The 19,871-nt window shown below is 42.7% G+C and overlaps 1 protein-coding gene across 1 annotated transcript in view; it reads right to left on the reverse strand.

The window, feature by feature from the left end:
* Window positions 1-2,014: 2,014 nt before the first annotated feature.
* DRD3 (dopamine receptor D3) overlaps window positions 2,015-19,871 on the reverse strand; it is a 34,679-nt gene continuing 16,822 nt past the window's right edge. Inside the window, exons 3-7 of the mRNA XM_060637962.3 lie at window positions 15,252-15,394; window positions 9,606-9,802; window positions 8,422-8,499; window positions 4,562-4,907; window positions 2,015-3,419 (exon numbers count right to left, since the gene is read on the reverse strand). Of these exons, the coding sequence (XP_060493945.1) occupies window positions 3,223-3,419; window positions 4,562-4,907; window positions 8,422-8,499; window positions 9,606-9,802; window positions 15,252-15,394 (961 nt within the window). The 3' untranslated portion in view covers window positions 2,015-3,222. The remainder of the gene's footprint in view (window positions 3,420-4,561; window positions 4,908-8,421; window positions 8,500-9,605; window positions 9,803-15,251; window positions 15,395-19,871) is intronic.

A 19,871-nucleotide genomic window follows, 5' to 3' on the forward strand; every position in this document is an offset into this window, starting at 1 on the left:
GAACAGGTTTGCCCTCAACAACTCTGCTCTGCTTCATTCAGGGCAACATTTCTCCTGCAATTTTTGGCCATGCTGGCTCTGAGAGTGCAAAACTCTGAGGTTAAGTGCTGGTTCATAGTGGGAACTATAGAGGTCGAGGTGGTAGAATGAAGAATCCCAGGATGAAGAGGCTGAAGGGAATGTTTGGGATTCCCTTAGAAGGCTCTGCCTGGATCAGAAGAAATTCTAGGAAGGGAATGCTGTCTCAGATTAGAGATAAGAGACACTGTCTAGGAGAAAAGAAGCCTCTCAGCTTAATGGTGAAGGTGACAGTATGACTTTCTCCTTGTATCTATATGGAGTTTATAGTTTTTATAGAAGAGTTCAGTATATTTGACTGTGTGTCTGTCATTAGCCAACTGTGGGACAATAGTTCTGGACTTGAGTTTCCTTTTGTACAAATGAAGGAGAGAGTAGAAACAAATACTCTCTAAATTCTGTTGCATGATTTTATAAAAACAGATTATGAATTTCCTGGGTGACTGTTTTAGAAATTGAACATGGCAGGAGAGTGAGAGCAATGCCTTGGGCTGGGTTCTTCAGGAAGTTTAAGGGTGGCAGTGGGTCAGGTAGGCTGAAGCTCTCACAGCGATCTTTGTCCCATTCTTTTCTCCCTTTTTCTCCCACCCATTTACCTCTCTGGTGGAAGGCAGTGTGTCATAGTAGTTAGTTGTATGGGCTTGCGAAGCAGGTAGAAGTATATTCAAATCCCAGCTCTGGGGGTGCCTAGGTGGCTCAGTCAGTTGAGTGTCTGACTTCGGTTCAGGTCATGATCTCACGGTTCTTTGAGGTTGAGCCCTGCAACAGGCTCACTGATGTCAGCACAGAGTCTGCTTAGGATCCTCTATCCCCCTCTCTCTGCTCCTCTCCCATTCCCCGACCCTGTCAAAAATAAATAAACATTAAAAAAAAAAAAAAAATCCCAGCTCTGCCACTATGTATAACCTGAGGCAAATTTCCTGACTTCCCTTAGCCTCAATTTCCTTACCTACAAAACTGAGTTTATCTTCTTAAGGTTATCATAAAGTTTTAATGATGTAAGGTTTTTGATATAAGGAAGGATACACAATATTTGCTATTCATTCTTCCTCATAAATATATTAGTGCTGATGTGGCCTATGTTTTTATTTTTAGTACTCTAATTTTGACACGGAATTTTATTAATTTTAACCCACTATCCTACTTGTTTTCTGTTTATTGTGCATGGGAAAATCTAGGAATCATGTACTTTTACCTCTTCAGATATGTAACTGTCTCAGTCCCCAGTTCTGCTTGCACCATAAACCTACTGAGCTAGATGGTATAAGGTACAAGAACTAGTGGGCACACAAAATTTTTCCACTGAGTTAAAATATAAATACTGATATACACAACAACATGTTAAAAATGCTGGCATTAAAAGCATTCAGGAGTAACAGGTAACTAAGTCACTGGGGATATATATTTCCTTCTTATACACTTAAGGGTTAGAGGAATAAAGATTGGGCAAAGGAAGACTTGGATTCTTTGTAAAGTTCTCGTGCACTTTAAAGCTTTACCAGCACTGGGACACCTGGGTGGCTTAGTCCATTAAGCGTCCGACTCTTCATTTCAGCTCAGGTTATGATCTCACGGTTCGTGGGTTCCAGCCCCGCGTCGGGCTCTGTGCTGACATCAGAGAGCCTGCTTGGGATTCTCTTTCTCTCTGACCCTCCACCATTTATGCATGCTCTCTTTCTCTCTGTCTCTTTCAAAATAAATAAATAAACTTCTAATAAAAAAAAAGTAACATATTACCAGGATTGCTGTGGACATCTGTCATGCCTGTGCACTAACAGCTCTTAACAGTAAATTTCTTGAAGTTCGATATGATAACACTTCATAAATTATCTGTAAATTGTATCTTGATTCTGTAGTCAGTAAGAAATAGCTTCTGTAGGTGAACAGGTAGTGGTGAGAATATTCAAGTTCCTTCTAAATGCAATTTTGAATGACATCGACACATTATTTTTATAATGCCTTTAATTTCAGTTGTTGGAGTGGTCACGTTCAGATTCTGCACTAGGCCTTTATAAAGACTGTCTGTGTGCTGTCTTTGGACAGCTACATGCCTGGTGCCCTCGTTCTGAGGTCTACTAGCAGTCTAGGGGAGTCTCTTCCATGCTCACAAATGAACAAACATAGGAGCAGGTGGTGGGATCCTTGAGGGCAGGAGCTGTTTTATTCATTGTCATATATCCAGAGCCTGGGAGGTGACTGGCACTTTGTAGACACTTGGGACTTACTGGGTTTAGGGTCTGAAAGTATTGGGTCTCTGTTAAGCAGGAGATGAAGATGCCTGGGAATAAAAAGTTTATAGCATTATGAAAAGCATATCTGAGGCATGTTATGAACTGCATGGTTTAAAGTGATACTACAGTGGGAGCCATCATTCCTTTTCCACTTAACAACCTCATCCTGAATTACTCTGAGGTTGAGTCTCTGGGATTATGGGAATGGAGTCAAAGGGTCTTCTTAGCTAGACCTACAATACAGGGGTAACAAGGTTTGAAAGGAAGCCCATGTCCCAATGTGGGACAATGTCTTCTTCAGGGAGAGGAATTTTCCTCACCAAATGCAGCCAGATTCTACAGAGAGGTAGAAGCACTGGCCTTGTCCTTATAGTTCAGGATACAATGAACCAAAGGAATGACCAAAAGGGTGTTGGCCCACAAAAGTACAGGGTCAGCCTGATAGTTTAATTATAGGCTCGAAGGAAGAGAGACTGGCTGTTTTGCAAGATGGTTTACTGGCTGAGATTTCAAGGACCCCTGGCGAGTTGACAATTATGAGATCTGTTCATTTTTCCTTCACTGTGATGAATCATGCCTCGGATGACAATTTGGTGTGTGTGTGTGTGTGTGTGTGTGTGTGTAGAGTCGAGTCACGTTTTATCAGCTTCTCTCTGAATTATTGCTTATCATTCAGGGACCTCCCAAGCACTTGAAGATTTACAGGATGAAGTCAGAGTTTTAGCTGGGGAGGTAGAACATTCTGTTTAGGAAGAAGCAGTTGGTTACACCTGCTACTCAGGGATGTCCTGGCTCCAGGAATCTTCCTACCCCATGCCAGAGAACATAGCACAGTCTTTCTCAGCAGGCCCTGGCCAGTTGCCCAGTGGCCTGGTAGCTAAAGGTGGGCACAGCGAGTATGTTCTCCTCTCCTTCAGCAAGACAGGATCTTGAGGAAAGCTTTACGGAACTCAACATTGAAGGTGGTATAGATCACAGGGTTGAGGGCACTGTTCACGTAGCCCAGCCACGTGGTGGCGCTGTAAAGCTCTGGGGACACATGGCAGACTTGGCAGTGGGTATTGAGAACGTGGGTCAAAAAGAAGGGCAGCCAGCAGACAATGAAGGTCCCTGGGTTACAAAGGAAGAGAGAAATTGGGTAAGGGGTTTGCTTACTCTTTCTGTTATAACAATGAAAATGACTCATGGTTGTTTGTTATCTGCCAGCGGCTATGCTGGAATTTTACATACCCGTTTATTTGTATACCAACCCTATGAAGTAGGTGTGATTAGCCACTTTTTTGGCGGGGGTGGTGAGAAAACTACATGCTTACATCTTTGATTCATCTCAGGCGTTTGTTCCTAAATCAGTTTTCTAGTTTGCTATTTAGGTAGCTCTTTACCAGTCTTTTCTACTTCTCAATTCAATTCAAATGTTTATTTAATGTCTAGCTGTGTGAGACCTGATCCTAGGCACTGATAGGGAAGAAGACCTTAAAGACATGACTGACAGTTCCTGCTGTTGAGATTACATCTAGATGTTCTCACAAAGTCCCTAAGATATGAAAAAGTGAGGTTTGTCAGTGACAATGAACAGAATAAATTGCCTTCACTAACTCTATATGGTACCTGTGACTTATTGATTTTTTTCTTAATTTAAATAAATCCTCTATTTTTCTCCTATAATGACTAACCCTGATTTTATTCATAACAGGAAACTTGATAAATACAGAAATGTGAAAGAAGGAAAATAACCATCCACCACTCAAAGACAATCACTTTTGACATCTTGGTAAATTAATTTTCGTATTTTTTTCTCTGTATTTAAAATAATCTAGATGTTATTGCACCATATGACTGAATTTTTTTGCATCCCTATTTTTTTCACTTAATTTAGAATACTAGTAAGCATTTATAAAATATCCAATATGTGCCAGAAATTTTTATTGAATTGTTATCTTCTTTATTATTTGATTTGTCCATTACATCTCCACGTGATAGGCAACAAACCCAATAGCTAAATGGAGCTCAACTAGGCCACTTGTTAAATTTCATGTTTCGTAAATTTCAGCCTAGGTCTTTTGAATTTTCACTGGAGTTAACATTTATACATAACCCCTCCTCAGTTGTATTGCAAACATTTATAAATATTACAGCTATTGAATTTCCAATTTCTGACAAATGCGGTTCCTTAGTACCCCGGGTCAGCTCCACCAACTCAACCTAACCCGACCAAATCCAACGCAACTCAATGCAACATGACCCAAACTCACCAAGCACAATGGCCAACATCTGGGTTGCCTTTTTCTCCCGAAGTGGCACTCCGCGGGATTGCAAGGGCCCCAACTTTAGAGATGTCGACAACCTGCCATTACTGAGTTTTCGAACCTCTAAGCTGAGCTTGGGTGCCATGGTGGGGCTGAGGGAGTTCTGAGTCCTCCCCTCCCTTTTCAACTCTCCTCCTGCTTCTTGGAAGCCTGGTTGCCCCAAGGCAGTATCTTGGCAGATGCTGTAGTAGCGCTTCAGCTCCAGGTGTGCCCGGCCAGGGGATAGTGGCTGCAGGTGGGACAAGAGAGGGTCCTGAGACTCCTGGGGACACTGTTTACCTTCTGAATGTTCCTGAAAAGGAAAGAGGATGCAAAAAAGTTAGAGGAAACCATCATGTTGTGAAACCTACATCTGAAAGTAGTGGGATCACGAAAAGTTACGGTATGTGAAATCTGCTTCTGACTTTACAACTAAAAAACACCCATCAGATATAGAACATTTGAGAATCACAATAATCCCCTTAGGAGGGTCGTATAGGGTTATAGCCTGGCCTTTTTGAGCTAGAATGACCTGGATATACAGAGGAACACATTAAATGACGCTACTAAGATGTAAATCATAAAATCTGGAATGTGGGGAAGTCTGTAAGATAAATGACTCAGTTTTCTTTTTCTCCAACAAATAAATTGCGACAAAAACAACAGTAACATTTACCAGTTGCAAAGTATGGGTCTTATTTGAATTTTGATTCAAATAAACCAACTACAAAAAATTTACAAAACAATTGGGGTAATGTGAACACTGATTGGATATTTAATGATATTAAGGAGTTATTGATTTGATATTAAGGAGTTATTGATTTGCTTAGTGTGATATCTTGTGGTTACATGTTTATAAAATAGTCTGTATCCCTTAGAGAGTCTTACAGAAATATTTTTGGCTTAAATGTTATGATACTTGGGATTTGCTTTGTAAGAATCCATTAGGCATAGATGAGTATAGGTGGGAGTGTAGATGAAATAAGACTGGCCATGAGTTGATAATTGTTGAAGCTGGCTGATGGCTACTGAAGGATTTGTTATATTTGTCTTTCTACTTTTTTATTTTTGAAATTTTCCACAATAAAAAGTAGAAAGAAAGAAAGAAAGAAAGAAAGAAAGAAAGAAAGAAAGAAAGGAAGGAAGGAAGGAAGGAAGAAAGAAAGAAAGAAAGAAAGAAAGAAAGAAAGAAAAACAAACCCAGGATTTTCATCTCAGCTTTCCTACTTATCAGATATATCCTTGGGCAAGTTAATTAAATACCTCTGAGCCTCATTTGTAAAACAGAAAAGAAATTGGGGGAAAAAAAGGTTTAGGATGAGTAGAACCTGAGAGTAAAAAACTGCAGCTATTTGGATATTTCTGGTATTTGGCGGGGATGTATGTGTTCAACATCTGAACTTCTTTCTATGCTTGAAGAATCAGACTCTGTCAATCTTGAGTAGTAGGCAGGACCCCTCAGCTCCCATTATTGAAGCCATAAAAGCCATATGTTTACTCTCCCCACATCCTCACTGGTCATCTAGAACTCTGGCACATAAACCAAGCCCAGCAAATTAGAGAATTGTACCTAAGACCTTGAATTGGAGCTTGTGAAGCAGGGAGACTTTAGAATATGTCTAGCAGTTGGGGCACCTGGGTGGCTCAGTCGGTTAAGCGTCCGACTGGCTCAGGTCATGATCTCATGGTTCATGAGTTCGAGCCCCGCATCAGGCTCTGTGCTGACAGCTCGGAGCTTGGAGCCTGCTTCAGATTCTGTGTCTCCATCTCTCTCTGCCCCTCCCCACTCGTGCTGTCTCTCTCTCTCTCAAATATAAATAAAAACATTTAGAAAAGAATATGTCTAGCATACTGTGGCAGTCAGTGTCCAGTGTCCTAGGTCTTCCAACCAGATTCTTCCTTAGGCAGGAACAGCATCATCTGAAGTTATTCTTCATTGTCTGAGCTACTTTGGTATCCTTCTAGTAAATTCCTTTTTCTGTATGTTAGTCAGTGTTAGCAACCAAGAATGCTCACTACTTTCTCCTTAGTTCAAGGAATCACAGTGCTAGTGCACTGTACACACTCAGAAACATTGCTGAATGAATGAATGCAATAGGCCTTTAATATGATACAGTATTTTTAAAACTCTGCTCCATAGAGGTGTTCATAGGGATTCTAGTATAATATAATTTTAAAATTTTTGATGGGGTTTTAAAATAATTCATATAAACATATTGTGTTTTTTTTAATTTTTAAAATTTATTTTATATATATATAGAGAGAGCACAAGTGGGGGAGAAGGGCAGAGGGGGAGAGAGAGAGAGAGAGAGAGAGAGAGAGAGAGAATCTTAAGCAGACTCCACGCTCAGCATGGGGCCCAACCCAGGGCTCAATTCCATGACCCTGGGATCCTGACCTGAGTCGAAATCAAGAGTCTGATGCTCAACTGACTGAGCCACCCAGGTGCCCTAGGCATATTGTGTTTTTATCTGAATGGCCATTTATAACCAATATTATGATTGTGCTGGCATCTAGTAATCTAAAAGTGACAATATTTAACTTCAAATGCATTACTTCTGAAACTAAAGGACTGGGGACAAATTCTTGAGTATTCTTGTGAAATCTCAGGTTTGAGAACATTGATCTAGTATAATTTGTCTCTATTTTACAGATGTGGAAACTCAGTCCTGAAGAAGCAAAGTGATCCTTTCAAGCATATATGTTGGTGAGTATATTTTTCAGCTCTCTGCAAATGCTCATCACTACCGTCATGACTGGCATGAAGAAACACTGGATTCCTCTGGGTCTGGCTGACAGAGCCCTCCACTCCCAGGTGGTAGGACAGGACCTGTTTCTCCATATTCCTGGCAATGCCAGCCTCTTGGCTCTCCATTCTCTCTTTCTTCCTTTTGGCCTTAGAGTCTCCTCAGACCTTAGATCTGCTATAGGCAACTTTAAAATTCTTACCTATTTTTAAAAAATTATTTACAGGGGCACCTGGGTGGCTCAGTCGGTTAAGCATCCAACTTCGGCTCAGGTCACGATCTCACGGTATGTGAGTTCGAGCCCCGCGTCAGGCTCTGTGCTGACGGCTCAGAGTCTGGAGCCTGTTTCAGATTCTGTGTCTCCCTCTCTCTCTGACCCTCCCCCGTTCATGCTCTGTCTCTCTCTGTCTCAAAAATAAATAAACGTTAAAAAAAATTAAAAAAAAATTTATTTACAGCAAGAATCTCTATCTGCTATACCAGGCATGTGTAAAAAGTGGTTAATTAACTATACAGAGATTGGACAAAGCTCAGACCTTCATCATTATGAGGTTTTGAAATTTTATTCCTAATGTTTACTTGGAGTTCAGGGAATGGAATATTGATCTTCTATTTAACAGCTCCGTTCTGTGCTCAGCTTACTTGGGAAGGCAGGGCTGGATTGAAGTAAAAGGACAAGGATAAGGGTGACCACAAAATTGTCTTGGTTTTCCCCCATATACAGTGGGAAACAGAACACTTGAAAGTCTCACATTAGCATCTCTTCTCTGCTTTTTTCGCTCTGCCCACGTATGCTTCATTGATACCCTCTTCCCTCTAGGCAGGTGACTCTGGATGACATCCTCACACCACACCAAGAGTCAGTGGCTCTAGTCATTGGGATCTATCTCCATAGTGATATGCTTTCTGAATATCATTTGGAGATTCCTATTCTGGAGCTCAAATCAGGATCTCATATTTATTAACAAGTAAGAGATTGGGGCCAGTCCATTCTGGGGTGGAGGTGGAAGCAAGTCAAGTCAGCATCTTGAGAAAATGTATCCTATTCTTCTCCTATAATCAAAGCCATGGCTTACTTACCATTTGCCCTGTGGCATCTGATGGAAATCTGTCCCTTATTGAAAACTGCCGAATGGGGTGCAGCCTCAGACAGGAAGACTAGGGTAGGTTGAAGGAGAAAAAGCTGTAGGTTAAGTTCTACATGGTTGAGCCATATAGATGCCAATGTTTGAAATATAATATGTTCCTATCCTCAGTCTCAGGTCCTTACCTCTTATTTCATGGGGACCAATATTCTTGTTCTACCCAAGTCTTGGAATTTCAACTTTGAGAGACTGACTCTCACTCAGGTCATTATAGGTTAATCTAAACATCCAAATTGGACCTGCCTTCAAGATCAAATTCAGTTCTTACTCTGTTTATGAAGCCCTTTCCTAAGCATATTGACCTCTATTTTCTCATAACCTCCACAGCACTTATATTTTGGTGCTTAATTGTCTTCATCTCAGTTCATAAACATCGCATCCAGTTTGGGGCTGTTAGTTAACTTTGAGTGGAGGGAGCTGTGCTTTATTTGCTTGTCTGGATTCTAAACTCCATGAAGGCAGAGGCCGTATAATATTCCTGCTACCCCTTCTTTAGCATATTGCAAGTGACTGGTATCCATCCATTTATGCTTCGAGTACATCTTGTGCCAGACACTGGGATAAGTAGGCTTTATAGCTCAAGCAAGTGGAAGATCAGTGCTGAGGTAGCTCTCCTTTTCAGGGCCTTGAAAGGCCCCATAAAACACATCATCAGTTTTCCATTTCACAAGCTGGACAGCATCTTGACACAGGGGCAGATCTAGTAAGGAAAAGAGGTTTCCGTGGACCCCAGTGATTCTTAGAATAAGATGTCTGCTAAAAAGTCAGTCCTGGGGACCTACCAGTGGTGCGTGGGACAACTGCACACTAAGACTACGAATCCTGTGTGACATTTGAACTTCTGGCCATTTGGGAGCAACGAAAAACTTTGATGGAAAGGAGAAGTCCAGAAACCATCCTATAATATTGCCAAGCAATTTGAGCTCCAAGGAAGACTAGCAGTGCACTTTTTGATTTAATTTCCTACTCTAAAGCATAGCTAATCCCAGCAGATTAGAAGGTGGGCGTCAGATGTGTGTCTCCTGAGGGGCAGTATGGCAAAAGCATGTACTGCTGGACACAAGGCTGGAGGCCACCAGGCTGGGGACTGTTTCTCCTCTGTCCCTCCAGGGTGCTTACTTGTTGTGGGAAGCTAGGTCTGACACTGATGCACTGACTGTTCTGTCGAGTGAGGATCCGTTTCCGTCTCCTCTGTCTCAACACCACATAGATCCTGGCATAGACAAGGACCGTCACTCCAAAGGGCAGGTAGAAGGACACCACTGAAGAGTAGATGACAAAATCAGGGTTGGAGATGGAGCAGACGGTGGGGTCTCCTGTGAGTGAGAGAAAAGGAGAAAGCAAAGCAGTTTGCCAAGTAGGAGACATCAGTGGGGAGTGTACAATATGGCCTCATATCTTGTGTGGCGTCTCCACCATCTAATCCACACAGAGCTTTGGGAAGCAGGGCTTCCACACATGTGTGTGTCTACATACTTGTTTTAAGCATTGTCTTTAAGATTACTAGTGTTTGCTTCTAGGGAGGGTCACAGGGCAGCTACCAATCTAGGGTAGAAGGGAGACCTACATATATGTATGTGTATATATATTCCCTCACACCTTATGTTTTACCATGGGCAAGAACTTATTTCCCCATTAAAAATATTGAAAGCATATGCATGAGAAAGAGCAAAGAGAAAACACAGAGCTATTTCAGAATCACTGACCCCTGAAGACCCTCAGTATACCATCACTGAGCCTGCACTGTCATCCTGTCCTTTCTCTCCTATCTGGGTAAACTGCTGCCCGTCCCTAGATTAGGCTTTGAGACCTCTCCCACAATTTCTCCATGCTTGAAGTCCTGTGAAGCCTGTCAGTGGGCAGAGTGACACTATGGTGAGCAGTGAGTGGGGCCCTGCCCCAACTCCCATTGGGTCTGGCCTGAGTGTATGTCTTGTCAGTGGGGCAGCAATTCTGGAAGCTTCTCTCTGCTGAGTCCCAAATGAGGTGGTGAGGACAGTGAGTCCTCTCCCCCAGGAGATGAGGTGCTTTGTCTCAATTATTTCATTGAAATAGTACTGTGCTGTTGGTACAATAACTATTGGGTGAGTCCAAGAATGATGAATATATGAGCAAAGCAGACAAATGAGCATTTTGCAGGAGCACAGAAGCAGTCATTGGCTGGAGCATAGAGGGGAAAGCCTCATAATGTGATTGATGATATTTACCCCAAATAATTTCAACATTTAAGGAGGAAAGGATGATAAGCACTCACCAACTTCCTATTTCAACAAGAGTATATGGAGCACCTACTATGTTCTAGGCACCATGCTGGGTGATAAAAACACTAAGTAGCCCTACTAAGTGGTCAAAGAGGCTTTTGTGAGCTAGCCTGGAAACCTGAGTCCCACAGAGGTGTGAAGGGCAGGGCTGGAAGCAGGTTGTCTTGACAGGTTCATAAACTTAAAGCTAATTGAAGGCTTTGTCTTCAGCTTGTTTCCAAAGACAGAAGAGCCTGATGCATCTGAATTTAGGATGAGTCTATTATTCTTTTAGTTTTGGGTTTCTCAACTGGGATCCCACCAGCTCCCATGTTCTGAAAGCCAGATGAGGTGTTCTGCTGCTCAAATCTAGATAGCAGTCCTCCATTTCCTTGTTTCAAAGGAAATTTAAGACCACTATTTTTATCTGTGAAATGAAGGGATTGTGCTGCCCATTCAGAGATTTTTAGAGTTTCCTCTAGAGCCACCACTCTCTGCTCCACTGCTGTCAATGATGGGAATTTCAGCTAGACTACTGGGCCTCGGTGGGGAGCTGGGGCAACTCTAGTGAGCCAGGACCCCCAACCTTGGGACTCTCTGCAACCCAAGATCCTGCCTTATTTCTTATCCAGAAATGTATGTTGCTCTTTTCTCGTACAATGAGGACAACTCCAAGATGGAAGAAACCGATGTTCAGCTTTTTTCTGCCTTGTGTTGTCTGACAATTCACAATCTCAAATAGCAGCCTATTTCATTAAAAAGAGCTCTGCCAGGGGCACCTGGGTGGCTCAGTCAGTTGAGCATCGGACTACAGCTCAGGTCATGATTTCACAGTTCGTGGGCTTGAGCCTAGCATCAGGCTCTGTGCTGACAGCTCGGAGCCTAGAGCCTGCTTCAGATTCTGTGTCTCCCTCTCTCTCTGCCCCTCTCTCACTCATGTTCCGTCTCTCTCTTTCAAAAATAAATAAACATTAAAAAAATAGCTTTGCCAGAAAGTTCTTTTGTGTTGCACTTCTTAGTGAAAATCCATCCACTTCCAATACAGGTGTCATTGGCAGTATCCTGCCCTTTTCTCCTCTACTTTTCACAGGGTGAGTAGAAAAAATGGCCGAGAGAAGTCATTTATATTGGGCTTTCGAATGAACTTGGGAACTTCCTTATAGATGGAAGAGGTGCTAGAGGAACCCACATCCATCACAATAATGAAACTGTACTGTGAAGGTCAGGCTGAGGCAGAGAAGGACGGCTGGGCTTCCTCCCTTTGAGTTCTGCTCACTAATTCCCTGAACTGTGCTCTAGGATGAGGTGACTGGTCTCTATGTCCACCAGCAGAACTACTAGTGCTTAGATTTTCTTTGAAGCAGGTGCATAGTTAAATTTTGAGGTATAGAAACCTTTTCTAATACACAATAATAACAACAATAGCATTAGCTCATATCCATTGGGCCCTTACAATGAACCTGAAGCTTGGATGTGATACATGAATAAGTGGAGGGCTGACTATCGTCTTATTAATAAACTTAAAAGTAAGAGAGAGCAGGGCGCCTGGCTGGATCAGTCAGAAGGGCATGTGACTCCTGATCTTGGGTTGGTGAGTTTGAGCCCCACGTTGGGTACAGAGATTACTAAAACAAAAATAAATTAAAAAAGAAACTTAAAAAAAATTTTTGCAATAGAATAAATCATGTACTTAAAAAAAAGTGAGAGAGAGATTGAAAGAGATGAGACGGAAGTGAGAGTGTACGTGTTAAGTCATGGGCATTTTCTGCCTTCTTAATTCTATATTTGAAAATCCTTTTGGAAAGATTTTTCTGAATTTTGTTTCTGGAATAATAATGATCTCACTGGTGACAACAACACCAATTAGCTCATCATTCTTCTGCACTTTAGATGTAGTCATTAACTGGGAACTCTGTCTAACGTCAGAGCTTGAGACTGTTTTAACTGTTACTAGAGTGTGTGTATCTGTGGGAGTGAGTAAAACAGCCCCCGCCAACCCCCATGAATGAGTAAGAGGAACCACTCACCTGAGTGAATGGTGGTGGGGATTTGTTGCTGGCCAGGGGCAAGCAGTGCCTTGGTCTAGCAGTGGTTGTGAGATCCCATACTACAAATTCCAACTTAGAATAATGTATTTTTGTATAGAAAGTAGGTTATAGAGGGTGGTTTAGTTATCAGACTAACCCAAAAAGCACATTTAACACTCATCAAAAATAGCATTTTATTTATTAATTTTTTTCTTAACATTTATTTATTCTTGAGAGACGGAGAGAGACAGAGCATGAGCAGGGGAGAGGCAGATAGAGAATCCGAAGCAGGATCCAGGCTCTGAGCTGTCAGCACAGAACCCCACGTGGGGCTTGAACCCACAAACTGCAAGATCATGACCTGAGCCGAAGTCGGATGCTTAACCAACTGAGCCACCCAGGCGCCCCTCAAAAATAGTATTTTAATGTCAGGCAGCCTCTTAGAGTTGGGTTAGGGAATGTTGCTTTGGGGAGTAAGTGTGTGTCCACAACCATGTTTGTGTGTATAAAGTGTCATTCAGTGAAAACAACAAAGTAACTAATGGTAAAGAGTAATGCAAACATGATAGTAACATCGTATTTTAGGAACACCTTGAGTTAACTAGGCAAATATTTGTTGGATGATTCAGCTGCTTAACCTTTAATGAAGCAGAGAAGGAAGCCTGACCTTGAGCATGCAGTGTGTGTTTGGCAGGTCTATGTATGTTATTCCAATTTATTCTTGACTTAATCATAAAAAGAAAAGCTCTATGAAGGAAGGAGAGTGGAATTATATCACATGTAGTGTCAGAGTCTAAGGTCAGTGATGAAAGTGAACATTATATAGAGCTGAAATTTGCTTTGAAAAATCTCCTGAATCACATACAAAGATATACATGGTTTTATTACAGCCCTGAAGAGCAGTAAGTAAAGATGTGTGATACATACATTAATATGTCATATATGTATTCTAAAGAGTTCAAACACGGCATGCAATTTTAGTAATGAAGTTACTAGGTTTATTTGCAAGAGGCCATATATACAAATAAATGCTGGTAACTTTCTGACTGAGTATATAGACTCAGTCTATATATTTCAATTTGCTCAAGTTTATGCTTCAGTGTATCCCAAATTTATCAATATGAAAACTTAGAAAAGTTAAGTAGATTGTTCAAGGAGACACAGCTGGTAAATAGTAGAATTGAAGTTTGAATGTAGGTTTTTCTAATTCCAGAGCCTCTGTTTTCCTAAATGTGTTTTGACTTTTATTTTTTTTTTAATTTTTAAAAAATGTTTACGTATTTATTTTGAAAGAGAGAGAGAGAGAGAGAGAGAGAGAGAGAGAGAGAGAATCTCAAGCAGACTCCATGTTGTCAGCATAGAGCCCGATACGGGGCTTGAGCTTATGAACCATGAGATCATGATCTGAGCTGAAATCAAGAATTGGACGCTTAACCAACTGAGCCACCCAGGTGCCCTGTTTTGACTTTTAAATTATTGGTCAGCAAATGACTCTTTGATGACTATTTATAAGTTAGGATTTGCCTGTAATTATATGCAATGTGTTACATATAATATCTGTATATATATAAATACACAGCTATGTGATTTGTACATATATACCAGAAATTAATGATCTTAGAAGATAGTAGGACTTAAATCAATCCAAATGGACAAAATAAGAATTCCAGGTGAACACTAAAACATGACTCAATTAGTTCTCTTTTAGCAAATACTCAGTGTTTATTATCAATACCTGTAACCTTACTGTATATGCTAATAGTTTTCATTCAACACATGAAATCCCTGAGGCTGAAAGATGGACATGGAACAGTGAAAGAAGACTGACCCCTATGAGGTATAGATTTGGATCAGGGTCTTACGTCTAAAAACCAAACATCTCAGATATTCACATTGTTAATCCACATGTCCGTCAGTCCGTCCATCCATCCATCCATCCATCCATCCATCCATCCATCTGTCCATCCAATAGAAGATGTACCATGTGCCAACCATCATGGCCAGAATTTTTGTATATTAAGATATAGGAATATACTCTCAAATAATTTAGGGATCTATACTAGCTCTCAAATGCCAGAAATGATTTTTATTCAGTAAAAAATTAGAAATATAGATCCTGTTTAAGGGCTTTTATAGCATTATTTTGCATTGTAAGCCCATTATGAATTGTCATTTTTTCATTAGCAAACTTCACCTGAATTACTAAATAGCTTAATTTGTTAACTGCCACATTGCTTCAAATGAATACAATATCATTTCTTTCAAAATAAGGATATGCTAGAGTTTTCACTAACTCGGGCAGAACTCCATGTGCCAATAAGTGATGAGATTTTGCTTTATGCTTCAATCAAAATCCAAAACATTGCAGCCTATGGTATCCTTATTTGATTACAAAGTATGCTGATCAGGGTCAGAAATTTCCAGGCTAAGTACCACTGATAGCCACTCAGGCGTGCTGTGAATCGCATGGGTGTCGTAAGAGGGACCATCATGTTTACCTGTGGTGTTGAAGCCAAAGAGGAGAGGGCAAGACACGGCAAAGGCTAGTACCCACACGGCTGTAATCATGAGGGCCACACGCCGACAGGAGCTCTGTCCTGTGCCATGTTGGTAGTGGACTGGCATGACCACTGCAGTGTACCTGTGAACAGAAGGGGAGAGAGGATAAACATGATGAGAAGGGATGGGGGAATTGTTCAAAAGACAAGTTGATAGAGGCTCGTAGAGAACTAATTTGGGTGATACATGTGGCAGGAGAGAAACAGTTTGGTTGGAGGAAGAGAGAAAGGTTATTTGAGTAAAAATGCAGAAAGGCTGAGATAACAGAGATGAATCCACTGAGCAGGGAAAGGGAGAAAGAAGAAAAAAGTGAGTAAAGCAACAGACTGGGTGGCTGGAAAGCTTGTTTGCCAGTGGCGGTTGAGGACCAGCATACCTGAGCCTTGTATTCATGTGCCCTAACCCTAGACTCTGGGTACTGGTCTGCGTGCCTTTACTTTCTCCCACAGTTTTTCAGGTAATGCTAGAACTGTGCCCAAAGAGGCTGTTCACCCCTGCTTGTATCCTAATATAAATTCCGACCCTCATAGTGACAACTATTTCAAGTGGCAGACATTTTAAAAAAATAGAGATGAGTAATATCTAGTGAAGGCTTATTTCAAAATCCAGTTTTCATGCTCTCTTAGTCCATTCAGGCTGCCATAACAAAAATAGCATAGACTGAGTGGCTTAAACAACAAACATTTATTTTTCACAGGTCAGAAGGCTGAGAAGTCCGAGATCAAGGCACTGGCAGATTCATTGTCTGGTGAGAGCCCATTTCCTTGTTCATTGATGGCTATTTTTTCACTGTGTCCTCACATGGCTGAAGGGGCAAAGGAGTGATCTGGGGTCTCTTTTCTAACGGCATTAATCTCATTTCTGAGGGCTTTACCCTCATGACCTAATCATCACCAAAGCCCTCATTTCCTAATACCATCACTTTGGAGGTTAGGATTACAACATACGAATTTGGGGGAGACATAGACATTCAGTCTACAGCAAAGGCTGTTGCATGGTTAATACACAGTTCTTTGTGTTATTGGACATCATCTTTTCTGTGGCAACTCCTCTCACACATTTCCAGCTACTTAGCAGAAACATAGTCGGTCTTATACGTTTGCTTACTATGATGTCTTCCCCATTTATCCATGCATCTCTTTCCTACCAGCTGCTTTCTGTGATAGCCACAGCCTCCTGCAGGTCTCTGCTGCCAGGTTCTAAAAGGAAATTTAATCATGTCCTCCCCATCCCTGACCCCCCAGCTGGAAACTGAGAAAGGCAGAATTTCTGCCCTGTACAATCCCCAAAGTTGAATGTAGACTGAACTTGAGAATAGGACATGATGTCACTGCTGTGATTGGATTACTAATCAATAGACTGAGTTATTCAAAAGAGAGATTATCCTGGGTGGGCCTGGCTTAATCAGCCTTAAAAGGGATTGGGCAAGTTCACTAATGAGACCAGACAACTGCCTGCCTCGGGGTTGGAGAGAGATAGCTCCCAAATGATTTGTTACTTGATGGCCAAATCATTTTATAGCCTTGGTATTCCTCATAGGTCCTTGCACAAAGCAAGTAGGAAGAAGCTGTTGATTGATTGCCTTGTGGATTCTGAAGGCCTTCCACATGAGAGGACAATTCTAATTCTAGTCAGGCTCAAGGAATCCAGTGTGCATTTCTGTGTTCATAGAGGCTTAAGTTTTCTTTGTCCTCTCAGTGTCCAGGGAACATAGAGGCCAGATTCAGGGTAGGATCCTCCTTAGCTCCCTTGTGTGTCTCAAGGAAGGGGAGAACAGCCCCTGGGCGGGAGGGGGTGGGGCACATAAGCTCCTCCTCTCTGTGCCAGCCTGCCTAAATCATCAGCCCCTGGTGCACCTGGCCTTGGAGTTCATGTGTTACATTTGCATTCCCACAAGAGCAGCTTGAGAGTCAGCTCTGAGGGCTGAGATGGAGGCAGACTCTGCAGGACTTGGCCTTGGTACCATGATATGTGACAGAAGTGGCTCCTTTCTCAAGAAGGAGAAATAGAGGTCCTTATTTAATAAGTTCAAATTAAGATCCCACCACCAACCCCAAGGGAGGCCTGTGGGAACTCAGTTCCCCTCTTCTGATGCACAGACATTATAAATCCTGCCTGGAATCCCTAACTTGGCGATCAGGGAGCAGGCCTGTAGTACCTCGTGTTCCTCTAGGCTTCTCGCTCTCCTCAGGGCTTTGGACTCAGGGCAGTGGGCTGGGGCTTTGAGTCAAATATGTCTGGCCCTCAGCAGTGATCCCTGAGGCACCTTGGAAGAAAGACTGAGCCTTGAAAACAGCTGTTGGGAGCTGGGTAGGAGAGGTGTGACCAACTTCCTCCTCTCTAGACCATCAGTTGGTCCGGGGGCCTTCTATTTACATAATGTCTTTTGATAAAAAAGAGCCTGGCTCTCCAGGTGGAAACAGCCCTAATTTGTACCATTTGGCAAGTTCCATGGTAGAAGTACTCCCACCTTTGCCCATTTCAAGCCACACCAAAGGTTTACTAACTGGTTCAGAAATTCTTAAAATGTTGCCCTTTCAGCTCTTGCCAGCTATTAGGAGCTGGCTCCAGGCATGCCGCTGAGCATTTTCCTAGGTATGCTTCAATGTTCAGCAACTCCTTGGAAGCTCCTGTTAATTCAAGAAGTGTGGGGAATGCTGGCTCCATTTTCTAGAGGAGGAATCAGAGACATAGAGAGGTTACGTGATGAACCCAAGGTCCCACAGCTGGTCGTGGAAGAGCCAGGTCTCCCACCGCTGAGGCCAGTGTCTCTCTGGTGTGCCTCACTTCCTCTCAAGGGCACTGTCAAGTCTCTGAGGCCTTGTGGGGAAAAGGGCTTCCTCAGGAAAGGCGGCATTCTATTCGAGAGCACGTGGGATTCCCAGAATTTCCCCCAATTTGTTTGATTCTATTAATTACGGGCAGGGGTGCGGTGGGGCAGCGCTCCTGTTAAAATACAGATTCCCAGGCCACAGGCTAATTTAATTAAGTACTTCCAGAGTGGAACCCAGAAATGTGCATTTTTAAATGCACCCCTACCTATCGTGGGGCCCATCCGGGGCTTGAACTCACAACCCTGAGATCAAGACCTGAGCTAAGATCAAGAGTCCAAGGCTTAACCGACTGGGTCACCCAGACACCCTAAATGTGCATTTTGAACAAGCAAGTGTGTCTTACAATTAGACAAGTTTGAAGTCTGCACCAAGGAAAATTTCCGTCAGAAATTCTTGTAACGGTTAAGAAGTGAGAGACGACGCTACATTTACCACTGTTATGTTACTTTTTTTTTTTTTTTTGGTATTATTTTTTAAACATGATTAAACTTCTGGAATAAACGAGGCCCCCAAATTCGCCTGCAGGGTTTTCCGCCAGGAAGCCTGTTGCGGGTGACCGAGACAAAGGTGCTGTTCCGGAACTAGCCATCGGAGGGCACCATAATGCAGCGAGAACTGCCAGCGCGGCAGGGTGAGAAGTTCACCGCTCACCTGGTGGTGTTCCGGACCCCGTGGGGAGGCAGGGGGGCGGGGAAGGCTCGGCTCTGCAAGTTCTCGGAGGCCTGCGGCGGCCCAGAATTCCCACCCGGGTAGGCTGCTCCACAGCTGGTCTCCTCCCGAATCGGCCGCAGGCGACCGCCGGCAGCGAGGGCAGGGCTGGACGCAGACGCGAGCAGTTGGCGGGCCTGGGCTGTCTCTAAGTGCGGCCGCTGCGCTCATCGAGCTGTTCCAGAGCGACTCTGCGCGCCACCTCGCTTCCTCGCCTCCTCCTGTTTGAGCGCCTAGTTCACTGGGCTCTTTCCGGCGTGGCTGGAGCACTGGCAGTGTGTAAGGTGGTTAAGTCCGTGGCGGTCGGAAACAGACGGATAAGCGTCTGAATCCCAGTTCTTCCACTTAATTGTGTGGCCATGGGCCAGAATTTGGCTTCTCCGAGATACAATTCCCTTATGTGTACATTGGGGATAATGATTCAGCCCGATAGGGCGGTTATGAACACTAAATAAGATTATCTCTGTGAAGTCTTTTAGCACAATGCCTGGTACCTATTCAACATTTAAAAAGCCCCATTATTATTATTATTATTATTATTATTATTGTCATAGTATTGTGCTAGCCCAAAGGATCTGTGATTATTCATATGGATGAGTTTACGGGTATCTTCCCCTTGTCCCTGGGAACATTAAAGGGAACATTATTTATCAAACAAATATATATAACACTTTCTATGTGCTAGGCAACTGTTTGAAGTGCTTTACAAATAGTAACTCATTTGATTCTTGTAATAACTGTGTTACTATGATCTCCACTAAACAGATAAGGGAACAGAGGCCCAGAGAGGGTAACTGACTGGCCGGTGGCCACATTGCTATTAGGTGGTAGGGCCAGGATTTGTAGCCAGGCAGTGGGGCCCCGGAGCTGAGGGGCCCAGAGTGTGGCTAGGTGCCTCTGCGCAGGGCAGTGTGCTATAGAAGAAAGCGTGTGACTGGATCCTTACTCCTGCACCTACCAGCGGTGTGGTGTGAGCAGACTACACAGTCTAGCCTCAGACTGTTCACTTGTAAAGTG

This window comes from Panthera onca, chromosome C2 (assembly GCF_046562875.1).
Source record: "Panthera onca isolate mPanOnc1 chromosome C2, mPanOnc1 haplotype 2, whole genome shotgun sequence".
In the NCBI taxonomy this organism is placed as follows: Eukaryota; Metazoa; Chordata; class Mammalia; order Carnivora; family Felidae; genus Panthera; species Panthera onca.